We start from the raw sequence: 20288 nt of genomic DNA, 5'->3' as shown, positions 1-20288 counted from the left end.
ATAGCGGTAACAAAAAAACAACTGACTTATTTAAACGGCGCCGAGAGTCTTAGTAAAGGGAAAGGATAGGCGGGACTCTTGATTGAAAACACGGTGGTCAAAGCAGCAAAGAAGACGTAAATGAACAAGGCGCAAAAAGAGGCCAAAACGGCATCGATGAAGTACGATTTCTTGGTGTCTGGATACAAATGAGAGCGCAAGAATGGTATACCCTTGACCAATACGACCACCAACGCGGCCAGGGTTCCGTAAATAAGAACCATGACTTGAGTCTCAATGGCGAATTGATGTTGGAATTCATTGGGCAAGAAATACATAACCTCGCCCTTGGGACCAACGCCTGCCAATTGGGTATTCCTGATTTGGTTGAACATGTAGGCACTGATCATGCAGATGATGAAGAAAGTCGACAAGGTTGCCCAGACAATTCTAGAAGATATAATGGAGAACATGAGCTTGGACTGCTTTTTGAAGAGTAAAACAGTGATGAAAGTGATTATTGTGGAGGTAATAATGGGGGTCCAATCCATAGGTAAGTGCAAAGAGAAGTCGTTTACTTGCGAGAACTGTTTGATGGCTTGTATGATTTGCTTCATTCTTTCTGGGCCAGTGTCAGTGGAAATATTAATGATGCTATGGTCCAGAATAGAGGGAGAGTTAGGTTTGAAGATGAACAATCTAGGAACATTATTGAGTTGGAAAAATTGGAATGCTTTTGGAATGGTCTTGGAGGGATCCTCCAAATTGACCTTTGTGAAGAAGATAGATGTATTGGTATGGGACGATTTCGCGTCTGGATGATCGTCAAACCAGGAGGCCACTATGGTGTCGTATTCGGACTCCAGTTCGAGACACAAAGAACAACCAATTTCGGGCGCTGTGGCGGTAAACAGAGCGACTATATAGGCATTTTCGTGAGGGGGCGCTAAGATGTTTTCGAAACTTGAGTCCTTCAGAGGTATAATTCTCTTGGGAGATTTATTTGCCAGCTTTAGTAGTTTGTTACTGGACATTGCCAGGGCAGGATGTGTTGACACGCCGCAGAAGAAGATTAGCGAGACCAGAAACAGCCAATTCATGTTTGTGAGGAAGAGTTTGATGCGGACGCGTGTGGTGCAGTATTCGAAGAGCGTGTCCCTGGTATGGTTTCTCATCTTGGTAGAAGTTCCTTTATGTTTTTTCTTCTGGCTACATGAAATACTACCTACTTGGTGGAAAGACGAGTACACACATTCGTCCTCGGCGATATTGTTGCATCGCGCGTGCGCGAAAAATGAAAAAAAAAAAAAAAAGAGACCACGCCAGCAATAGCATTGCGTCAGTTAATTATTATTGAATTATATATGTAAACATTGTACACAAGGAGTTACAGTTTTGGTTTACTCGTTTCAACCAAAGCGTCATTCTTGAAAGAATCGAAAGCCCGGCTAAATTTAACCATCCTTTCCTCGAGCGTCAACTGCGGAATGTGTGAGGACTGCAGCGGGGAGGTAAGAACAAACTCGTGGATGTGGTGATTAATCCTTTCAACGACAAGGCCCGGCGCCTCGATGTTGACCAGATGGGAGCCACCCGAAATGACGTCGAGATGGTAGTTCTGCAGCGTTTTTTGCAAAAACAGCTGATTTTCTGGGGGGCACCAATTAGAGTGTGACCCCACGATGTGGATAGTCCGTTTCTTCACAAATTTCACGTTGCTGATTAAGAAGGACGCAAAAGTCTGCATGTTCATGTAGCAGAGGAGATTCTGCGCCTGCTCCATCTTCGTGCGAATAGATCCATCATCATCGAACCCCTTTATTCTTTCGAAATCGATGATGTTTTGCAGGATTTGGCCGTGCGCATTCGTGAAAAAAGAACCGTTCCTCATGTATTTTACATATTCGGACTCGTTAGCAAAATGGTCGCATGTCTTTAAACGTAGAGAGTTATAAAGGTTTTCCGGAATCTGGGGAGCATCGGGCGGTACTCCTGACCTTCCGGTGCTGGAGGCTTTCCGTGTGATAACTACAGGCTCGATCAAGATGAGCAGATGAAATAGATTGGGCTGAAGCACGTCACACGCAAGAGCCTGGAACCCGCCCATAGAATGGCCGATGGCTACGTTTAGCGCTGGGCGGCTGTCATTACCGCCGAACTCGCAGGTGACAATCTTGAGCACGTCGCGAGCCCCGTCGATCCAATTGAAATTGGTGCCGAGTTTGCCGCGGTTGCGCACTCCGGACTCACCATGGTTGACCTGGTCGATCAGCACAACCTTGTCAATGACATAATCACTCTCCGCATCCGCGGCTACCAGTCGCGGCAAATAGTACTCCCATACGACCTTACTCATGCCGCTGCCGTGCAGGAACACGAGGTTAAGGCTAGTGGCGGTGCGAGAGCGACGTTGCCGCTCTGCGTTAGTGTACACGTCATATACAAGCTCGAGACGATCCGTCGCGCACAACGTTGACTGTGATGCGCGGGGCCAGCTAGCGCTGCAAGTTTTCGTTTCTTTGTTGAACGTGTTGTGCTTCATTTTAGCCGCGGAGGTTGATCGGTAGGTAGGAAGGGTATGCACTGCTGGGCCTTTTTGATGCGCGTACTACGCACTTATATATGTTAAAGGGTGCAGCCGCGGACACGGCTGCACTAACTCCGAGATTGCGGAGAAAATTTATACCATTACATTACGACGTCTCCACCTCGGTGTCCGACTCGGGCTCCGTGTCGTCCGTGGGCTCTCCAGCGGATGCTGACACCACGGGTCGGTGCTGCTGTTTCTTGGTGGGTGACGACAGTAGCATCAGTGTTTCGACCGCCGTAGCCTCCTCCCGTGGTGGATGGCCTCCCAGCGCTTGAAGAAACGCTGTATGTGCAGAAGTACCCGCGTCTGCGCTATCCGGGAATCTGTTATGATAGCGGCGTGGCGACGTCTGCACTGCTGGAGCAAGTTCCGTCTCCAGTTCGGGAAGTGTCTTATTCGTCCACCCATTTTGCAGCTTGACTAGCGCGTAATTAAGCCTGGTACGCAAAGTATGTGATATTTCGCGGATGGGCCGCTCACCCGCAGACCGACGCGCAGCCGTCGGAGGTGACCTCAGGCGCGGCGACGGCGACAGAAACACCTCCGACCGTCTTGACTTGGGAGTTGTCGGTGGCAACAAGGGCATACCAACGTGTCCGTCGTACTTATTGCGATTTTCATTTTCTTCTTCGTTTTCGTCGTCCTCACTGTCACTTTCGTGTCCGTGATCGTTATGGTCAAGTGCACGTTGATGAGCGGTTGGACCGACACGACGCTTATTGACGGGCGACATGAATATACCTTGAAGACTCGTTGTCGACGGCCTTCTTCTCGATTTGGTGATGCTTTTTGTTATGCCTGGTGGAGACGGCGGCGACGGTGTGCCAAAGCCATTTTTAATACGTACTGGCGTACTCAATAGGGTGGTTGGTTCAGGTCGCTGCTGGTGCTGATTGTTTATGTGTGTATCCTGATTCTGTACCCGCTCTTGTTCGTGTTCTTGTTCTTCATTGGTCCTGCTTCTCTTCGGCGTTCTCAAACTCATATCCTTCAATGTTCTGATAATTTTTTGTTACTAGTTATGTGTGTTTGTACTTTCTTTCATTAGGTTCTTTGCCTTACTTTGCCTTTGTTTTGTTTTGTTTTGTTTTGTTTTTTTTTTCGTTCTGCTCTTGAAGTTTTCGCTTCCTTTTTCCCCCTTCCCTTTAGCACCAGACAGAAGTCATGAAACAATTAGTAAATCAAGAAATATCATTAAGCATGCGCGAGGAATTATGTAAAACCAAAAAAAAAAAAAGGAAAATAAAAAAAAAATATAAAATTCGAAAACAATAGGAGACCAAAGACATCACAAACAGCACAAAGAAGACAGTCCTGTTTCGTTGCTATGTCTAATACATTGCCAGTAACTGAATTTCTTCTATCCAAATACTACGAACTTTCTAATACTCCTGCCACAGACTCATCGTCGTTCTTCAAATGGCTATACCACAAGACTCTATCCCGTAAACAGCTGCTCATATCTGACCTGTCCTCCCAGAAAAAACACGCTATCTCTTACGATCAATGGAATGACATAGCGTTGCGATTAGATGACCTGACGGGCCTTTCTGAGTGGAAAACAATCAACGAATCCTCGTTGTATAACTATAAGCTGCTGCAAGACTTGACCCTCCGCATGCGCCATTTGAGAAACACTCATGATTATCACCGCCTGCTCTATCTTATTAGAACTAAGTGGGTCCGTAATCTTGGCAACATGAATAACGTTAATCTTTACAGGCACTCGCATACTGGCACGAAACAAATTATACACGACTATCTAGAAGAGTCTCAAGCGGTACTCACCGCACTCATCCATCAGTCATATATGAATGACCACTATCTCCTGGGTATCTTGCAACAAACAAGAAGAAACATAGGCCGCACGGCTCTCGTGCTTAGTGGCGGCAGCACCTTCGGGCTTTTCCATATCGGTGTTCTTGCCGCCCTTTTTGAATCAGACCTAATGCCTAGAGTTATTAGCGGTAGCAGTGCTGGCGCCATCGTCGCCAGCATATTTTGTGTCCACACGACTCAGGAAATTCCCTCCTTGTTGACCAATATACTTAATATGGAATTTAATATCTTCAACGATGACAATTCCAAATCCCCCAACGAAAACTTACTAATCAAGATATCGAGATTCTGCCAAAATGGTACCTGGTTCAATAACCAACCTTTAATTAACACGATGCTTTCGTTTTTGGGAAACTTGACCTTTAGGGAAGCCTACAATAAGACGGGCAAAATCTTGAATGTCACAGTCTCTCCTGCATCCATATACGAACAACCAAAACTACTAAACAACCTTACTGCTCCAAACGTTCTCATCTGGTCCGCTGTATGCGCATCTTGCTCGCTGCCTGGAGTTTTCCCCTCCACACCATTATTCGAGAAAGACCCTCACACAGGTAAAATTAAAGAATGGGGGGCAACCAATTTACATCTATCGAACATGAAATTCATGGATGGATCTGTAGATAATGACATGCCCATTTCTCGTCTTTCAGAAATGTTCAATGTCGACCACATTATCGCATGCCAGGTGAATATACATGTGTTCCCGCTTTTGAAATTTTCAAACACTTGTGTTGGAGGTGAAATTGAAAAGGAAATTACCGCTCGTTTCAGAAACCAAGTAACAAAGATTTTCAAATTTTTTTCCAACGAAACTATTCATTTCTTAGACATTTTAAAGGAGTTTGAGTTCCATCCATATTTAATGACGAAATTGAAACACCTTTTCTTACAACAATATTCCGGTAATGTCACTATCTTACCCGATCTATCGATGGTTGGCCAATTCCACGAAGTATTAAAGAACCCATCCCAACTTTTCTTGTTGCACCAAACTACTTTAGGCGCAAGAGCTACTTGGCCGAAATTATCCATGATTCAAAATAACTGTGGCCAAGAATTCGCTCTGGATAAGGCCATCACTTTTCTAAAGGAGAAAATTATCATCTCTTCCTCAATAAAAAACCCTTTACAATTTTATCAGCCTCGATTCAGTGAGCAAATCAAGTCTTTGTCCATAATGGATGCTGACTTGCCGGGAGTTGACTTGGAAGAATCCTCCTCCAATTCGTTATCAATCATCAAGTCCCCCAATAAAACAGCGGTGAGATTTCCTCTTCAGACACTACCTTCCCCATCTTCTGCCTTCAACAAGAGAAAAGTGGAGTTTTTGTCACCTTCTCCGTCTCCTTCCATATCGCCACAACGTTCAAAGTCCTCATCGATACAGGGTACAAGGCAAAAGGCAAATTCTTTGTCGTTCGCCATTGGCGCGTCTAATTTACGATTAAAGAAATCTCCATTGAAGATACCATCACGCCCTCCATTCAAGAAAAGATCTTCTTATTATAATCAAAATATGTCGACAGAGATGAGGAGAAATAGAAAAAAATCTGGAACAATTTCCTCTTATGATGTTCAAACAAACTCAGAAGATTTCCCTATACCAGCCATTGAAAACGGTTCATTTGATAACACTTTATTCAATCCAAGTAAGTTCCCCATGGAGGCTATGTCGGCAGCCACAAACGATAATTTCATGAACAATTCAGACATTTTCCAAAACTAAAACTGGACAACAATATATATATTTTTATAAAAAGCTTTCTATATTCTCATTTCCATCAACTCCAAAGGCACATAGCATTTCATTGTATTAAATATTCTAAGTAATTTTCGAAGGATACTGTATTATCATCAGTGAGTCACTAATCTATGAGTACGAATATGAATTAATTCCAAATTGTTTCCATACGTCCCTTTCATAAACACAATCCACTCGAGTAACCAAGTTCTGGGCTCGGATCATATTAACTGTGATATGGGACACTTGAGAACAGCCGTCGATATTTAAATATGTCAGTGGCTGACCTCCTGTGTCGTTGTCGTGATCCAACTGAAATTTTTTTAAAAATTCGTATATTGATATTCCTGTGATTTCAAAATTGTGCGAAATATCAAGCCTTTTCAAATTTTCCAAAAATGGTACATTGATAATGAATGACTTCATCGTACTATCATTCAAGGAGCTAAGGTGTGATAAATTAATCTCTTCTAATTTGGAGAGTCTCTTTAAAACTGAATTCACATCCAATACCATCCTTGCTGTGTGGACATGATTATTTGGGAATTGGATGTTGGGACAGTTCCCAATGTTTAAACTTCTTAACTTCTCACCATCCAGATACTTCTGTTCGCATAATCTACTCAACGCAGAACCACTCATTGACGTCCCCATTAGATCCAACATTTCCAGGTTTTGGAGATTCTCCCTGTAGAATAGAACGGATGGCATCTCATCGTTATTAGCAGCGGGTAAATCTTCATCTAAATCAATAATTGGATATAGTTTGTTCTCTCTAAAGGTCAACTTCTTCAAGTTTCTCCAGACATTTGAACGTTTCAACAATTGCAGAAACCTGCTAAGTTCACAGTTATCGTTATCTTCTATCCATAGTTCTTTTAGGTTTGGGAAGTTCAATAACCATTCAAAGTTTATTATGCCTTGATTATTCATGGGAAATGTTACACCGGTTACTGTCAGTTTCTGCAATAAAGGAAACTGGCCTCTTGATAGAGCACGGCAAAGTGGGAAATTCTTAATTTTCTTCTTGTCACATATCAACGTTATCTTTTCTAGCTCATTATAAATAACTTTTTCTTGTATGATCCCTTGTTCATCTTGATCTTCAGCGGACGTCTGCATATTGGCATCACCGGTCATCATATTGAAACTGCTATCGCTTCCAATGCTATTATTTCTGTTGGAGATGGATACCAATGAATTCACAAAAATTAATTCTATTTTTTTCAACAGAGGACAATTCTGGAGTATCTCCCATTCATGTTGTTTATCAGGCCTATAAGTTATCATGAGAGATAATTCCAGCAATTCTAAAAAAAAGCCTGCGCTTTCTCTAACCATCAACTTGATGAATTGTGCTGTAGTTAGCGTTGGCATTGAAAGTATGAGCCGTTCGAAGTTTATACACTTTGGCATTTTACTAAATAACAGTTGAGCTATTCGCAACTCTTCGGAAGTAATTCTGGAAGTAATTTTCAGTTGTGAAAGATTGTATTTTCTGTATGTCCTGGTGAAATTCTGCTGTAAAAAATCCATGAATTTTACAAAATTTTTAAAAGTGATTGCTGTCAAATTAAATTCTTGGAAACAGTCTAAATGATATAAAATTTTGTCTCTCCATTTGTTACAAACTAACGACAGCATAACGAGTTCTCTACTGGTAAATCTTTGGAGTATGATAGGTAGCACCTCTATCGGTAAATTGCCAACTAAATCAGTTTTCCCGCTGGTATCTTTTATCTTCTTCTTTGGTTGTCGCAATTGTGTAACATTACTGGTTTTTTTCCTCTTTACTGCTTTTGTCTCTTCTAATGGATCTATATACTTTCTCTTGTCATCCTGTTTTTGCACCATGTTGTCTTTAATGAATTGTTTTTGTTGTCTTAAATGAGGACTATCGTTATCGCATAATTGCAGTCCACGAGAACATGTTTTATAGGCCCCCTTCCAGTCTTTTAATTTTATCAATGTTCTTGTACATCGTATATAGCATTTGATATTACCTGGTCCTAACTTAAGTAACCTTTGTGATACGCTTAAGCAGGATTTCAAATCATTCAATTTTTCGTAGCACGCACAGATGTTGTCCAATATCTTTAAATATCTAGGATGATATAATTGTTTCTTATCCGGTCTCGCAGTATCTAATTGATACGCGTTTCTGATGCGCACAATTTGCTCCTGAGAGTAAGAATCACATACTCTTAAAGCATTCGTGAATATTCTTTTCGCTTGCAAATATTCTCCAGATTTAAAAAGTCTCGTTCCTAATTCAATTGCTTTCAGAACGGTGGAATCTATAGCCACGCCTGCATCCCCTGGGGAAGACATCGGGGTGTATTTTTTGTTTTTGGTAATAAATTTATACGACAAGGCTGACCATTTTGCATGTCTATTTATAATGTTTTTCGAGAAATAACTGTAGAAAAATAACGACAAATAGTTCAGCTGGACGAACCCTCTTTAAACAAGTGCGGATTAAAGCTGATTTGTTACAAGAACGACAATAATGAAATTTTGGGGGGTAGTACTATTGGCGAGTTTTCTTTTGATTGCAACCTTTCTCATAGGGCTGATCCCATTGTATTATATTGATAAACAAAAAAGGTCCATTATCGCTGACCAAGAAGGTGGTGATTCAGTTTCTGATCTTACTACGAATATCGATACCCAAACGATTGACGATGAGGTTACCAGTTACCGTGTCAAAATTGCCGTTTTATCACAATTCGGTATAGGAATGTTGTTAGGTACATCGTTCATGTTAGTAATACCGGAAGGCATCAAAGCGTGTGTTGAACACAATGGAAACGTTGGTGTGAATTTACTTATTGGGTTTATAGGCGTTTATGTTCTCGATAGGTTGGTTACACTATGGATTTCTGGAAAGCAAACGGTGTATACGCACGATGCTGTCAAATTCCAAAACTGGAAAGATATAATAAACCATCCAAGACAAATATGGATGAACCTAATACAAAACAACGTTGTATTTGCGTTATTCATTCATGGATTATCCGATGGGATTGCACTAGGTACGACAACGAATAATGATTCACTGCTTATAGTGGTGTTAATTGCTATAGTTATTCATAAGATCCCTGCGGTTCTTTCTCTCACTAGTTTGATGGTATCGAGACAAAACCTATTGAAATGGGAGGTAGTGTGCAACGTTTTCTTGTTTGCGTCATCGACTCCGATCGGATACATAGTGCTATCACTTTTAAATTTGAGCCATTCACCTACGATGGATTGGATTAGTGGAAATCTTTTGCTTATGAGTGGTGGTAGTTTACTATATGCGTCTTTCACAGCATTTGTTGGTGGAGGTTCCCACGATCATGATCTGAGCGTGGAACAGGAAGTCGTTTTACCCCATGATGAATCCATTTATGTTTTAACAGGTGTTTGCATACCATTGGTGATATCGTACTGCATTTCTGAAGAGTAGACTACTAAACGTTGGTATATATTCTCTTTGTTTCATTATAGATAGATGAACATTATGATTTATGTTGTGGTTGTACTATTATTTATTATGTTGTATGCTATATATTACCCTTTATTCAAAGTCTTTCTATTTAACCAACGATCTCTTGAACGTATGATGGACGATTCTTTCTTTGGCGGCAATGTTTTAGAATCTTGTGTGGTGGATAATAGTTGAATTTTAAATTTTCCCCTTTTCACCGAGTCTTTTCTTAGATTTTTTAGTGTTTTCCGTTTTTTAGCCTTTATGACTTTGGCCAATGTCTCTTCATCTTCATCTTCGTCTGACTCATCCAATTCATCAAAGGTTACATGTCTTGAAGATGGACTGTGCACACTACCTTCATCCTTCTGATCTATATTCTCTAGCAACTCTTTAGGAAGCTCAGCAATTATCTCATCAGTGGCCTCTGCTCCATTCACTAATTTTTTCTGCTTGGAATATAATTCATTTTGCTTCCTTCTCTTGGACCGTAGTTGTGACTGTTCTAGCCTTATAGCTTCTTCCCTCTGAATAATCTGTGATTCTGCCTCAGTTTTTCCAGAGTGGAGTCCTTCTTCTTGTGGAGCATCATCGTCATCGCTTTCCTCATCACTACTTAGATGCGCTTCCTTGTTCTTTTTTGATATTACCAGCATATCATCTTGTCTATCTGTGACAGCACTTGCGCTGGCTGCACCTTCATCCGCATCAAATTTAACGTGTCCATTACTCATCATCTCCTTTAATATGTGTATACAAATATGAACAGTTTGGGATATCAATTCTCACTACCTTCTAAACACATTTAGGCTTATTTTTTGAACAATTTTGCTAACCTCATCGCTTGAAAGAAAAATTTTCATTCAACGGAACTTGATACCGTCTTTCCGTGGAGGGACCTTCTTTTTCTTTTTATTTACCCGACCATTGCCGTGGAAGGTGACTCGAACCGGTTCCGAAGTGCTCTTCCCGCTTATTTCCGATCTAATCTCTGGTTGAGATGAGCGGTTTACCTCTTCAATTTGTCGCTTAGCACGACGGAGTTGCCTTTTCAAAAGCTCGGCGGCTATGATTTCCTGCTCTTCTTGTTGACTTTGCAACAGTCCATCTTCAGAAGCTGGTAACAAAGATGATGGATGGATCCTGATGAGCAAGGGACCTTCAACGCTCTCCGATTTGTCATCAATATCCATATCAACGTCTACCTTGCCCGCGCGACCTAGTTGACGGACAAACTGCGTCAAAGAGCGATGCATGGTCGCATTCATATGTATATGGTCGCGATCTTGGACATACTCGTTGTATACCTTGTTGGCATCTATCCATTTCTCCCCGTGCCGCTGCTTTAATAACTGTAGAAAGCCCTTCTCAAATTGGTCATTGTAGCGCTTAGCATCCTCAGCTGTCACTTGACTAATCTTTCTTAGGTGCGACGGCGATTTATTATGCGATTGAAACCCGTTTGCATCTTTACACTGCCTTTGGCATATTTGGCAGTAGTAGCGCGTTTTCTGTAACCCTCGACGAACTCCCTGCTTGGCCCAGTATTTGGCACTATCATAGTCTCCCATTGCCGTGATATTATATATTAAGCAACCTTTTGCTTTGGCTCCTCTTGAGATTGTTTCAAGAAGAAAGAATGACGATAATGAGCCTCTTCATTTGATACTAACTTCAACTAGTGGAGTTTTTTTCCAGTTTTCAATTCCACGTCAAAGTATTGTATAACCCGGACCGGAGTGTATAAGTATTATAATATAACTGAGTGACGGTATGAATCTCTAGAGCCCTCTACATTGTACGTGTGAGAAAGTGGTATTTGAAACTCATAGTATCACCGGACATGTCTTTATTAGAACAATTAGCAAGAAAAAGGGTAGAAAAGTCTAAAGGCCTCTCAAATGCAGACCAATCTCAGAATACATCTAAAAGTGCTTCCTTACTTGAACGACTACATAAGAATAGAGGAACTAAAGATAGGAATGCTGAGATTAGAAAGAAAGATCTGAAGAGCCTTCTTGCAAAAGACAAGATAAAAAGGAGCGATTGTATCTCGGATCAGCATACTATTTCATTAAGTTTAAAATTGTCTGCCTTAAAGAAATCAAATAGTGATTTGGAGAGGCAAGAAAAATCAGTAACGCCTGAAAGCAAAGAAAATGAGTTTTCTACGAAAGGGAAATCATTTGGTGTTAAACTAAACGTTGAAGAATCATGGGACGTTATAAACGAAATAAATCGTTACTGTTTATTGAAAGACGATCCGTGCGTAAACCAAGCTGACGATTTTGCATTAACAAACTTTATTATGAACGGTGGAAAAAGCGCCTCAAGTACAGAAATACTGCTATCGCCATCAAAATCATCATCTCTGTCTTTGAAAAGGCATTACGATGAACTCCTTGGCATTTTCGTACCCTCCACTCTGCCGAAAAAATCTCGTAACGTAGCCATTGAAAATTTCAATAGACCAAGCCCCGATGATATAATACTATCAGCCCAATTGAATGCTTTCAATGAAAAATTAGAAAATTTGAATATCAAGTCACCGCTCAAGACCGAAAAAAAAGAATCAATTAACCTTCAAACAGCACCTACTGAGTCAATTGATATTCATTCATTCATCGCAACCCATCCTTTGAATTTAACATGTTTGTTTCTCGGCGCTACAAATTCAGGCAAATCCACTTTGCTTGGTCATCTTTTATATGAGCTAAACGAAATTTCTATACCGTCGATGAGGGAATTACAAAAAAAAAGTAGCAATTTGGATTCCATACCCTCAAATAGTTTCAAGATCATTCTAGACAATACCAAAACAGAGAGAATGAATGGATTTTCCATGTTTAAGAAAATCGTTCAAATAAAGAATAATTTATTACCACCATCATCATCCTTGACACTTATTGACACGCCTGGCAATATCCAATATTTTGATAAAGAAACCGTTAACTCAATTCTGACGTTTGATCCAGAAGTTTATGCATTGGTTATTGATTGTAATTATGACTCATGGGAGAAGTCATTAGATGGTCCAAATAATCAGATTTATAAAATTTTAAAAGTGATCTCATACTTAAACGAAATCTCCGCGTGCAAGAAGCATTTGATAATTCTTTTGAATAAGGCAGATCTAATTAGTTGGGACAAGCAACGACTAGAAATGATTCAGTCTGAGTTAACTTATGTGTTGACCGAAAACTTTCAATGGAAAGAAGCACAATTCCAATTTATCCCGTGTTCCGGTTTATTAGGTTCAAATTTGAATAATGTTAAAAAAATTACGAAGTCTAAGTATAAATCAGAATTTGACGCTATAAATGATGTTCCTGAATGGTATGAAGGTCCAACATTTTTCTCTCAACTCTATTTCTTGATGGAGCTTAATATGAACAAGATAGAAACAACTTTGGAAGAGCCATTTATAGGCTTAATACTGCAATCGTCTGTTTCCCAACCAACAGCGGAGACACATCATGTGTCGCTCAAAGTTCTTATCAAAAGCGGCTATATTCAATCAGGCCAGACAATTGAAATTCATACGCAACATGAAGAGATCCACTATTATGGTATAATTACAAGAATGAAGAAATCAAAACTAATATTGGAGACTAATATAAAAAACAATTTAACAGTCGGTGTGAAATCTGACATTTTGGAGATTCTTGTCAAGATTCATAATACTGAAGACCTCGCGAAAAAGGAATTTCACATTCATAAGGACGATTTAATAATTCACTCTAGAAAGGCGAATACTCTATTGCCCAACTTACCAAATACATTAAAGTTGTTATCTTTGCGGTTAATAAAGTTGTCATTCCAAACGCGCGCACTAAATGGTCGCCTACACTTGGGTTCTGAATTGCTTCTTTACCATAATTTGACATACAGCGCGGTCAAATTGGTGAAAATTCATGGAACTAACGACACCTCAATTAATCCAAATCAGTCACTAATTGTCGAGGTCGAAATCATGGAACCAAACTTTGCTCTCAAGGTGATTGATTCCAAATACGTTACCAACAATATTTTTTTAACATCAATAGATCATAAAGTCATTGCAGCTGGCAGAATTATATGCCAATAAACGTACAACTAAGAATTTATACTTATTGTTTAATTTATAAAATCAGTAGTGATAGGTTGATGATATATTGATCTCTTGTAACCCTTTTTACATATATCTTATGAAAAGCGGTATTAACCTACATAATCTAGGAACAAAATAAAGATACCCATGATAATGGCACCATAAGTGGTCATTTTAGCAGTTCTCCCAGCAGCTCTTTTCGCTTTACGCAACTCCTTATTTCCCTTTTTAATATTCAATTCAATGTCATCTTGATTGTTCAGCATTAGATTGATATTTTGAGATTGTACTGTTAGATGATTGGACAATTCGTTCTGTATATTAACAATGTCTAAGATTGTTTTGTTTATGGTCTCTACTTTTTTCAATTGCTCATTTTTTTGATTTAGCAGTTCCGAATGTTCTGTCTCCAATACTTGTAGTTGCTCCTGGGTTAGTTTGGATATCGTTTCTTCGTAATGTTTTACCTCGTCTTGTACAGTTTCTACGGGAGCAGATTGTGATACTGAAATGTCTATTGCATCCGCAGAGAAATCATTCCCATTGTTGGACAAAGTAGGTAGAGGTGTTGAATTAAAATTCATCTTATTCTCTAGTATCAATCGTTCCTGTTGAATGGTTGTAAATTTGGAAGAAACATATTTTATCCACAAATTTAAGCACCGTAGGATACCTAGTCTGAATTCATGGACGCCATTTTCTACGTCTTGTGGATGCATTAGATGCTTACCGCCGTCTTTTTTATTGGAAAGTAAATTCGACCATCTGTGAGGCTTTGACTGATATTTTTTCAGCGACAAACTATGCCTTTCCATTTCGTAATTCTCTAGAAATTCAAACTTCTTAAAATATTGTTGGATTTGCAGCCTGCATTCCATGTCAAACTCATCCTTTTCTACATCACTCATATTTAAATCATCCAAATAGTTTTTTTCAATCTGTTTTATCACTTTGTTTAATTCAATGAGGAACTTCAATAATTTGGCACACTCCTTAATGAACGAATCACTAACCACTTCACGCTTTCCATCAGAATTCCCAGAGTTCTCTTGTTTCCCTTCTACTTGATCATCTATACCGCTTTGCTCTTTTCTAGCATCATCGATAACAGCGACATACTTACGAAATATTGGTGTTAAGTCTGGCATTACGAATCGATGTGTTCTTCACTGCTCCTACGGCTGAGTATCGACTACCAGGAGAGATGGCAGTAGGCGTTTATGCATGTATTCTAGTTGATTCTTAGTAATCTAATCACATAATTGGGCAGGGTAACAGAGTTGTTTCTCCTTTGAAGTTTTCCAATTAATACTGCAACGTTCCCTTCAGATGGACGCTAGCAAAGGTAGGAATTGTTCACCATTATATGATACGTATCTACGTTCCAAGATGGATCATGCAGACAAGCTGCTTTTCTTCCTTGTTAGTAAAGGACATGATGCAAGATTCAGATAGGCAAGTAGTTTCAACGGAAAGAACAACAAAATATGCAAGGGTTCCTTAACTATGCTGCAGCCATTCTGAAGAAAGTTGCTTTATGTGCACAATGTAGGACCACATTGAACAGACTGGAAGAGGTGCTTGCTTTTTTGACCTTTCCTCTTGGACTTCATATATGGTGACGCGTTAAATGGAAAAAATGAAAAAAACGCGTTTGCTGAAATACTTACTCATGGTACAGCAATGATTGTATTTTCCAAACTCCTAGGTGTCGTCTGTGTGTGTCTCAAACAATAAAGAATCAAGGGCATAGTGTCAAAACAGACCAGTACAGAATGACTATGGATGGAAAGAACAAAGAAGAGGAGCAATATCTTGATCTATGCAAAAGAATTATCAATGAAGGTGAATTTAGACCAGACAGAACAGGCACTGGTACGTTAAGTCTCTTCGCACCACCCCAGCTGCGTTTTAGTTTACATGATGATACTTTCCCGCTACTAACGACAAAGAAGGTCTTTACCAGGGGTATCATACTTGAATTATTATGGTTTTTGGCCGGTGATACAGATGCTAACCTTTTGTCTAAGCAAGGTGTTAAGATTTGGGACGGTAATGGATCCCGTGAATATCTAGATAAGATGGGGTTCACAGATAGGAAAGTGGGGGATTTGGGGCCCGTTTATGGATTCCAATGGAGGCATTTCGGCGCTAAATACAAGACGTGTGATGACGACTATGCTGGACAGGGTATTGATCAATTGAAGCAGGTCATTCATAAACTAAAGACAAATCCTTATGATAGAAGAATTATTATGAGTGCTTGGAATCCAGCTGATTTTGACAAGATGGCTTTGCCACCATGCCACATTTTCTCACAATTTTATGTCAGTTTCCCCAAAGAAGGAGACGGATCTGGTAAGCCCCGCCTTTCATGTTTGTTATACCAACGTTCTTGTGACATGGGCTTGGGAGTACCATTTAATATTGCATCATATGCTCTGTTGACTAGAATGATTGCTAAAGTTGTCGACATGGAGCCAGGTGAGTTTATTCATACTCTGGGGGATGCACATGTTTATAAGGACCACATTGAAGCCTTGAAAGAACAAATCACCAGAGATCCAAGACCATTCCCGAAACTGAAGATTAGAAGGGACATAAAAGACATTGATGATTTCAAGTTGGAAGACTTCGAAATTGAAGATTATAATCCTCACCCAAGAATTCAAATGAAAATGAGCGTATAATCAGCAGCAAGAGGAGAAACAAAATCATATACTTAAGTATATATACACAAAAGAATTGAATGTATATAATACAATGGTTTATTATGCAAAAATATAGAAATTATTAAGGAACATCAAGGCAAAAAGACTATATATCATTTTTTGGTACGGTATGTTTTTGGTTGATGTTTCACTGTCTTACCGTTTCCAAATAAGTCAAATATTGCTAAATCATCTTCATTTAATCGAAAGCTAACGGATTTATTATTAACACTACTAAAGTTGGAATCGTTGCTGTCGCGATTCTTGTTGTAATTGTTATTATTACTAGTATTATTATCAATGATTCCTTTTGACGACTTCGAGCGTCGTGCAGTCGAATTTTCATCTGATAAATTATTGACAATTGCATTTTTGAACAATTTTTTAGTTCTTATTGATTTTTTCTTATTCTCAGACTTATTGGTAATGTCAAGTAAAGGCGACGATTTTGGGGGGTTATTATTGCTAATTAGTTTTTTTTCATTTTTTTGGTTGCTGTTGCTACTGTTGTTGTTGGCGGTAGTCATTAGATGAGAGGTCTCGTCGTGTACTTCGTCTTTTGTTCCCGTCTCTTTTGGAGTTCCATAATCTTTTGAGACGACAACTTCTCTCAGTTGCGGTTCATCGGGTATTGAATCATGGGGTAAACTTTTCCTTTTAGGTGAAGTTTCCCTATTTCTTTTGGAAACTTGTAAATCATGTATATCAATCACAGTAGTAGCATCCACAAGTTTCTCTGAGGGCCTTCTCATTTTGGCTCTTAATGAAGGCAATGTGTAATCTACAGCTTTACCACGAGTTCTTCTTGTTCTCGTAAATGATATTTCGCTGTTACTGCTCATATTACTCACGGGCATAACTTCGTCGATAACTTTCTTCTTCAATTCTATCCTAGGCGGCTTCATGGAATGCTTAATTTTGGTCTTTGGGTGAGAGTTGGTAGAAGAACTTGATGAAGAATAGACCGCTGCAGTATCGCCAATGGTAGCAGGTAAAGTGGCCGATGGAGCCGGTAAAGGTAGCGGTAAAGGATCTGACGACGCAATGTTTAGCATGTTTGTGCTATCATTGAATATTTCGAGTTTAGAAGATGAATGGTCGGGTTCTGTAGGATTCTCCTCTGGTATGGAATATTCTATAATTGAATTGGTAAAATTACTGACAGAATCGTTATTTTCCTCTTCAACGTTTAATGCATCTATTGTTTCCTCCACTTGCGTAGGCTCGTGTAATCCTGCAGATACCTCCACAGAAGCATCTGTCGTTATCGGCTCCTTTTCAACGGTTTCATTTTCAGGTTCTAAACTTGTGGATATAAACATGGATTGCCGCCTAGAGCTCTTCCTTTTTTTAGCCTTGGGCTCAAGATCCGGACCGTCATCCTTATTCAAACTTGATTCATGCGAGGGGTTATTCTGGTAATTCGACTGTCCAGTGTAGCTTTTTGAGTATGTGGGCGACGACAATGAACATGATCTTGACCTGGAACTTGTTCTCTTCAACAAAGATTTTAAGTTTGAACTGGGTAAATTTTCGTTTTTACGAACGTTCTCAAACATATAAAAGATTTCGTCAAATCGTTGAATAATACCATTTTCAATGATTTGTAGTTGATTATTTAGCCGTTCCCTGTAGATAGCTTCGCTTATAGAGGTCTTAGATCGTAGAGTCACATTTTCTTGTACCAGCTGGCTTATTTTTTTCTCCAAGCTATTGACTTTGATTTTCAGTATGGAGTTATCCTTGGCCAGCAGGGAGTTTTGTCTCGAATACGACTGTCTGATGTTCTCTACTTTCTGCGATTCGAGATCCATTAGATTTTGAAATTCTTGTATTTGTGGGGTTAAATCATCGTGAGAGACCGTACGCCTGCTGCTTTCCTTATTCGGAGCTATTTTTCTCTTCGGCATGGTCAATCGATAGCCCCTCTATATCCAATTAAACATATATATGTGTGTGTGTGCAAGCAATGTATCCCTGTGCCTGCCAGTTGTTGTTATGTGGAAATGGCATAATAAATATTAGTAGACGCTCACTTTGTGAAATTTCTTTGTTTACAAAACAAAACGGCCTTGAAAAAATTAAACATATACCGTTACCCGACCAATCTACAATAAATTCTCAAAAAACAATGGGGCGAGCTGGGAATTGAACCCAGGGCCTCTCGCATGCTTTGTCTTCCCGTCTATCAGGAAGTCGCCCAAAGCGAGAATCATACCACTAGACCACACGCCCATGTTAATTTGTAATCCCTTTAATTCAGTGTCAGCTATGTCATCGTATCTCAGCACTAGTAAATATTCATTTTCTTAATCGTTTGATTGAGACCTCTATGAAACAACCGCTACGAAACACGTAATATTGAATACCTCGGATAAAGTTCTGTCTTCCTTAGTATGTGAGAATTTTGTGAATATTTTAATAATTGTTGGCGGTTCATTCCAGCTTCCATTAATTTGATGACTGTTATTCAATCTTTATGTCATCTTCTTACACCGCATGTGATAATATACGAGTAACATGAACACTAGTCAAAAGATGATATTGGAAGTTCATTCCAATAGTATGGATGCCTGACTGAATTACTTTATTGTTTAGTTCCGAAATTCCTGTTTCCATTATTTAGGATAGCTTGGACCTTAATGAAATACAAGAATTCTTCAAAAAAAAGTGTCCAGGCCAAGCGATATAAAAAGAAAATAGTGAGATAATATTTTTGCCGTATGCTTAAAGCTTGTCCGATGACGCAATGGTCGTCCAAATGTTTGAAAATTTTGGGTAATCTATTCTCAAGAAAATTCGTAGGAACTCCACCGTTTCACCGTATAGATCTTCGAGCAGGTGGTACATTTGCCAGGTTTTAACAAAAAAATGTTTTGAAATTAATTAAGAAACCAAAGTAGCGCGGTCATGACAGGAGGAACCGCTCTGGTGGTAAGAACGATTGTCAAAGTAGTGTCGTATCGTATGCTACCTGTCAATTTTCAACGCTGAATCTGCATGGTAAATAGTTTTGTAAAAATATGAAACTTTGTGCCTGAGGAATTTTAGCAAATACATAAATAAGAGATAATAAGAAAAATGAAGCAACAACATTCTAATAGGATAGAGGCCACCTAACATTTACAAAAAAATACTGAGACCACGGGAAAGGGTAAAAAGGTGACAGGTCTGAAATTAACGACGACATCGCAGTACAGATCACTGCCCCTGCCAGCAATGCTGGTATTTTCAGCACAACGCCAAGCAACCACTGGACGCAGCAGAGACACTAATATAAAGGGATTCATATCATACACTGAACTGGAAACCGACGCTTTCTACATGCAATGGGCTGAAATCTCTAGTTGAAGAGCAAGCACAATTGCATCAACCGTCGCGGCCGCCGCTGCAGGCGACAAATCCAAAGGCACATTGTACGCGGCCTCGCTACTCCTACCTGAAAACACAAGTAACAACAAATTCGAGTTTCTACGAAGCGGGTCTCATGACGATAAGGCGCATCCCCATACACCTCGTCGTAAGCCTGGGACCTGAAGCCAATTTTCCACCCCTGGAAACAAAAGTATACGAATACGTGCTCAAGCACTTTTTAGCATGCTGTTCAGAGGATGCCAAGGGCTAATTGACAATCCTGGCATGGGACTGAGCTGCTCAGTGTTTCTCCGCCTCAGGATTAATGGTCCTCCAGATAAAATTTCCCGATGTCTGCCCTTGTGTCTGATGGGAAACCATCAAGCAGCTGCCGCGACATAAAATGAATGCTCTCGTAGACACCGCGAAGCCGAAATGAAGGCGGACAGGAACTACGGCACCGCCCAAAGCAATGGCCGAGAGCGAGCCATCTTCCTCACGGATGCAAA

At 39.9% G+C, this 20288-nt stretch overlaps 12 protein-coding genes and 1 non-coding gene across 13 annotated transcripts; 4 read left to right on the top strand and 9 right to left on the bottom strand.

Moving 5' to 3' along the window:
- Positions 1-26: 26 nt before the first annotated feature.
- OST3 (dolichyl-diphosphooligosaccharide--protein glycotransferase OST3) lies at positions 27-1079 on the bottom strand (the record flags this gene model as incomplete). The annotated part of the gene is made up of 1 exon (XM_033913334.1): positions 27-1079. The coding sequence occupies one exon, from the start codon at positions 1077-1079 to the stop codon at positions 27-29; it is 1053 nt and encodes a 350-aa protein (XP_033769225.1).
- Positions 1080-1366: 287 nt separating this feature from the next.
- LPX1 (triglyceride lipase) lies at positions 1367-2521 on the bottom strand (the record flags this gene model as incomplete). Its single annotated transcript, XM_033913333.1, has 1 exon — positions 1367-2521. One exon carries the CDS (start codon positions 2519-2521, stop codon positions 1367-1369), a length of 1155 nt encoding a protein of 384 aa, XP_033769224.1.
- Positions 2522-2672: 151 nt separating this feature from the next.
- On the bottom strand, positions 2673-3554 carry WHI5 (transcriptional repressor WHI5; the record flags this gene model as incomplete). The annotated part of the gene is made up of 1 exon (XM_033913332.1): positions 2673-3554. The coding sequence occupies one exon, from the start codon at positions 3552-3554 to the stop codon at positions 2673-2675; it is 882 nt and encodes a 293-aa protein (XP_033769223.1).
- Positions 3555-3896: 342 nt separating this feature from the next.
- Positions 3897-6137, top strand: TGL5 (triacylglycerol lipase; the record flags this gene model as incomplete). Its single annotated transcript, XM_033913331.1, has 1 exon — positions 3897-6137. One exon carries the CDS (start codon positions 3897-3899, stop codon positions 6135-6137), a length of 2241 nt encoding a protein of 746 aa, XP_033769222.1.
- Positions 6138-6281: 144 nt separating this feature from the next.
- Positions 6282-8483, bottom strand: DIA2 (DNA-binding SCF ubiquitin ligase subunit DIA2; the record flags this gene model as incomplete). The annotated part of the gene is made up of 1 exon (XM_033913330.1): positions 6282-8483. The coding sequence occupies one exon, from the start codon at positions 8481-8483 to the stop codon at positions 6282-6284; it is 2202 nt and encodes a 733-aa protein (XP_033769221.1).
- Positions 8484-8661: 178 nt separating this feature from the next.
- Positions 8662-9603, top strand: ATX2 (Mn(2+) transporter ATX2; the record flags this gene model as incomplete). Its single annotated transcript, XM_033913329.1, has 1 exon — positions 8662-9603. One exon carries the CDS (start codon positions 8662-8664, stop codon positions 9601-9603), a length of 942 nt encoding a protein of 313 aa, XP_033769220.1.
- Positions 9604-9707: 104 nt separating this feature from the next.
- On the bottom strand, positions 9708-10361 carry BUD21 (Bud21p; the record flags this gene model as incomplete). The annotated part of the gene is made up of 1 exon (XM_033913328.1): positions 9708-10361. The coding sequence occupies one exon, from the start codon at positions 10359-10361 to the stop codon at positions 9708-9710; it is 654 nt and encodes a 217-aa protein (XP_033769219.1).
- A 126-nt stretch (positions 10362-10487) lies between these two features.
- RTS2 (Rts2p) lies at positions 10488-11195 on the bottom strand (the record flags this gene model as incomplete). Its single annotated transcript, XM_033913327.1, has 1 exon — positions 10488-11195. The coding sequence occupies one exon, from the start codon at positions 11193-11195 to the stop codon at positions 10488-10490; it is 708 nt and encodes a 235-aa protein (XP_033769218.1).
- Positions 11196-11467: 272 nt separating this feature from the next.
- Positions 11468-13711, top strand: SKI7 (Ski7p; the record flags this gene model as incomplete). The annotated part of the gene is made up of 1 exon (XM_033913326.1): positions 11468-13711. The coding sequence occupies one exon, from the start codon at positions 11468-11470 to the stop codon at positions 13709-13711; it is 2244 nt and encodes a 747-aa protein (XP_033769217.1).
- A 113-nt stretch (positions 13712-13824) lies between these two features.
- On the bottom strand, positions 13825-14862 carry UFE1 (Ufe1p; the record flags this gene model as incomplete). The annotated part of the gene is made up of 1 exon (XM_033913325.1): positions 13825-14862. One exon carries the CDS (start codon positions 14860-14862, stop codon positions 13825-13827), a length of 1038 nt encoding a protein of 345 aa, XP_033769216.1.
- A 627-nt stretch (positions 14863-15489) lies between these two features.
- Positions 15490-16404, top strand: CDC21 (thymidylate synthase; the record flags this gene model as incomplete). Its single annotated transcript, XM_033913324.1, has 1 exon — positions 15490-16404. One exon carries the CDS (start codon positions 15490-15492, stop codon positions 16402-16404), a length of 915 nt encoding a protein of 304 aa, XP_033769215.1.
- Positions 16405-16538: 134 nt separating this feature from the next.
- On the bottom strand, positions 16539-18335 carry SGO1 (Sgo1p; the record flags this gene model as incomplete). Its single annotated transcript, XM_033913323.1, has 1 exon — positions 16539-18335. The coding sequence occupies one exon, from the start codon at positions 18333-18335 to the stop codon at positions 16539-16541; it is 1797 nt and encodes a 598-aa protein (XP_033769214.1).
- A 223-nt stretch (positions 18336-18558) lies between these two features.
- SPAR_Otrna12P lies at positions 18559-18660 on the bottom strand. The gene has a single exon. It is a non-coding gene; the product is annotated as a tRNA-Pro (tRNA).
- Between the last annotated feature and the right edge of the window lie 1628 nt (positions 18661-20288).

Source organism: Saccharomyces paradoxus, chromosome XV (assembly GCF_002079055.1).
Source record: "Saccharomyces paradoxus chromosome XV, complete sequence".
Taxonomy (NCBI): Eukaryota; Fungi; Ascomycota; class Saccharomycetes; order Saccharomycetales; family Saccharomycetaceae; genus Saccharomyces; species Saccharomyces paradoxus.
This window is presented reverse-complemented; position numbering and strand designations above follow the sequence as displayed.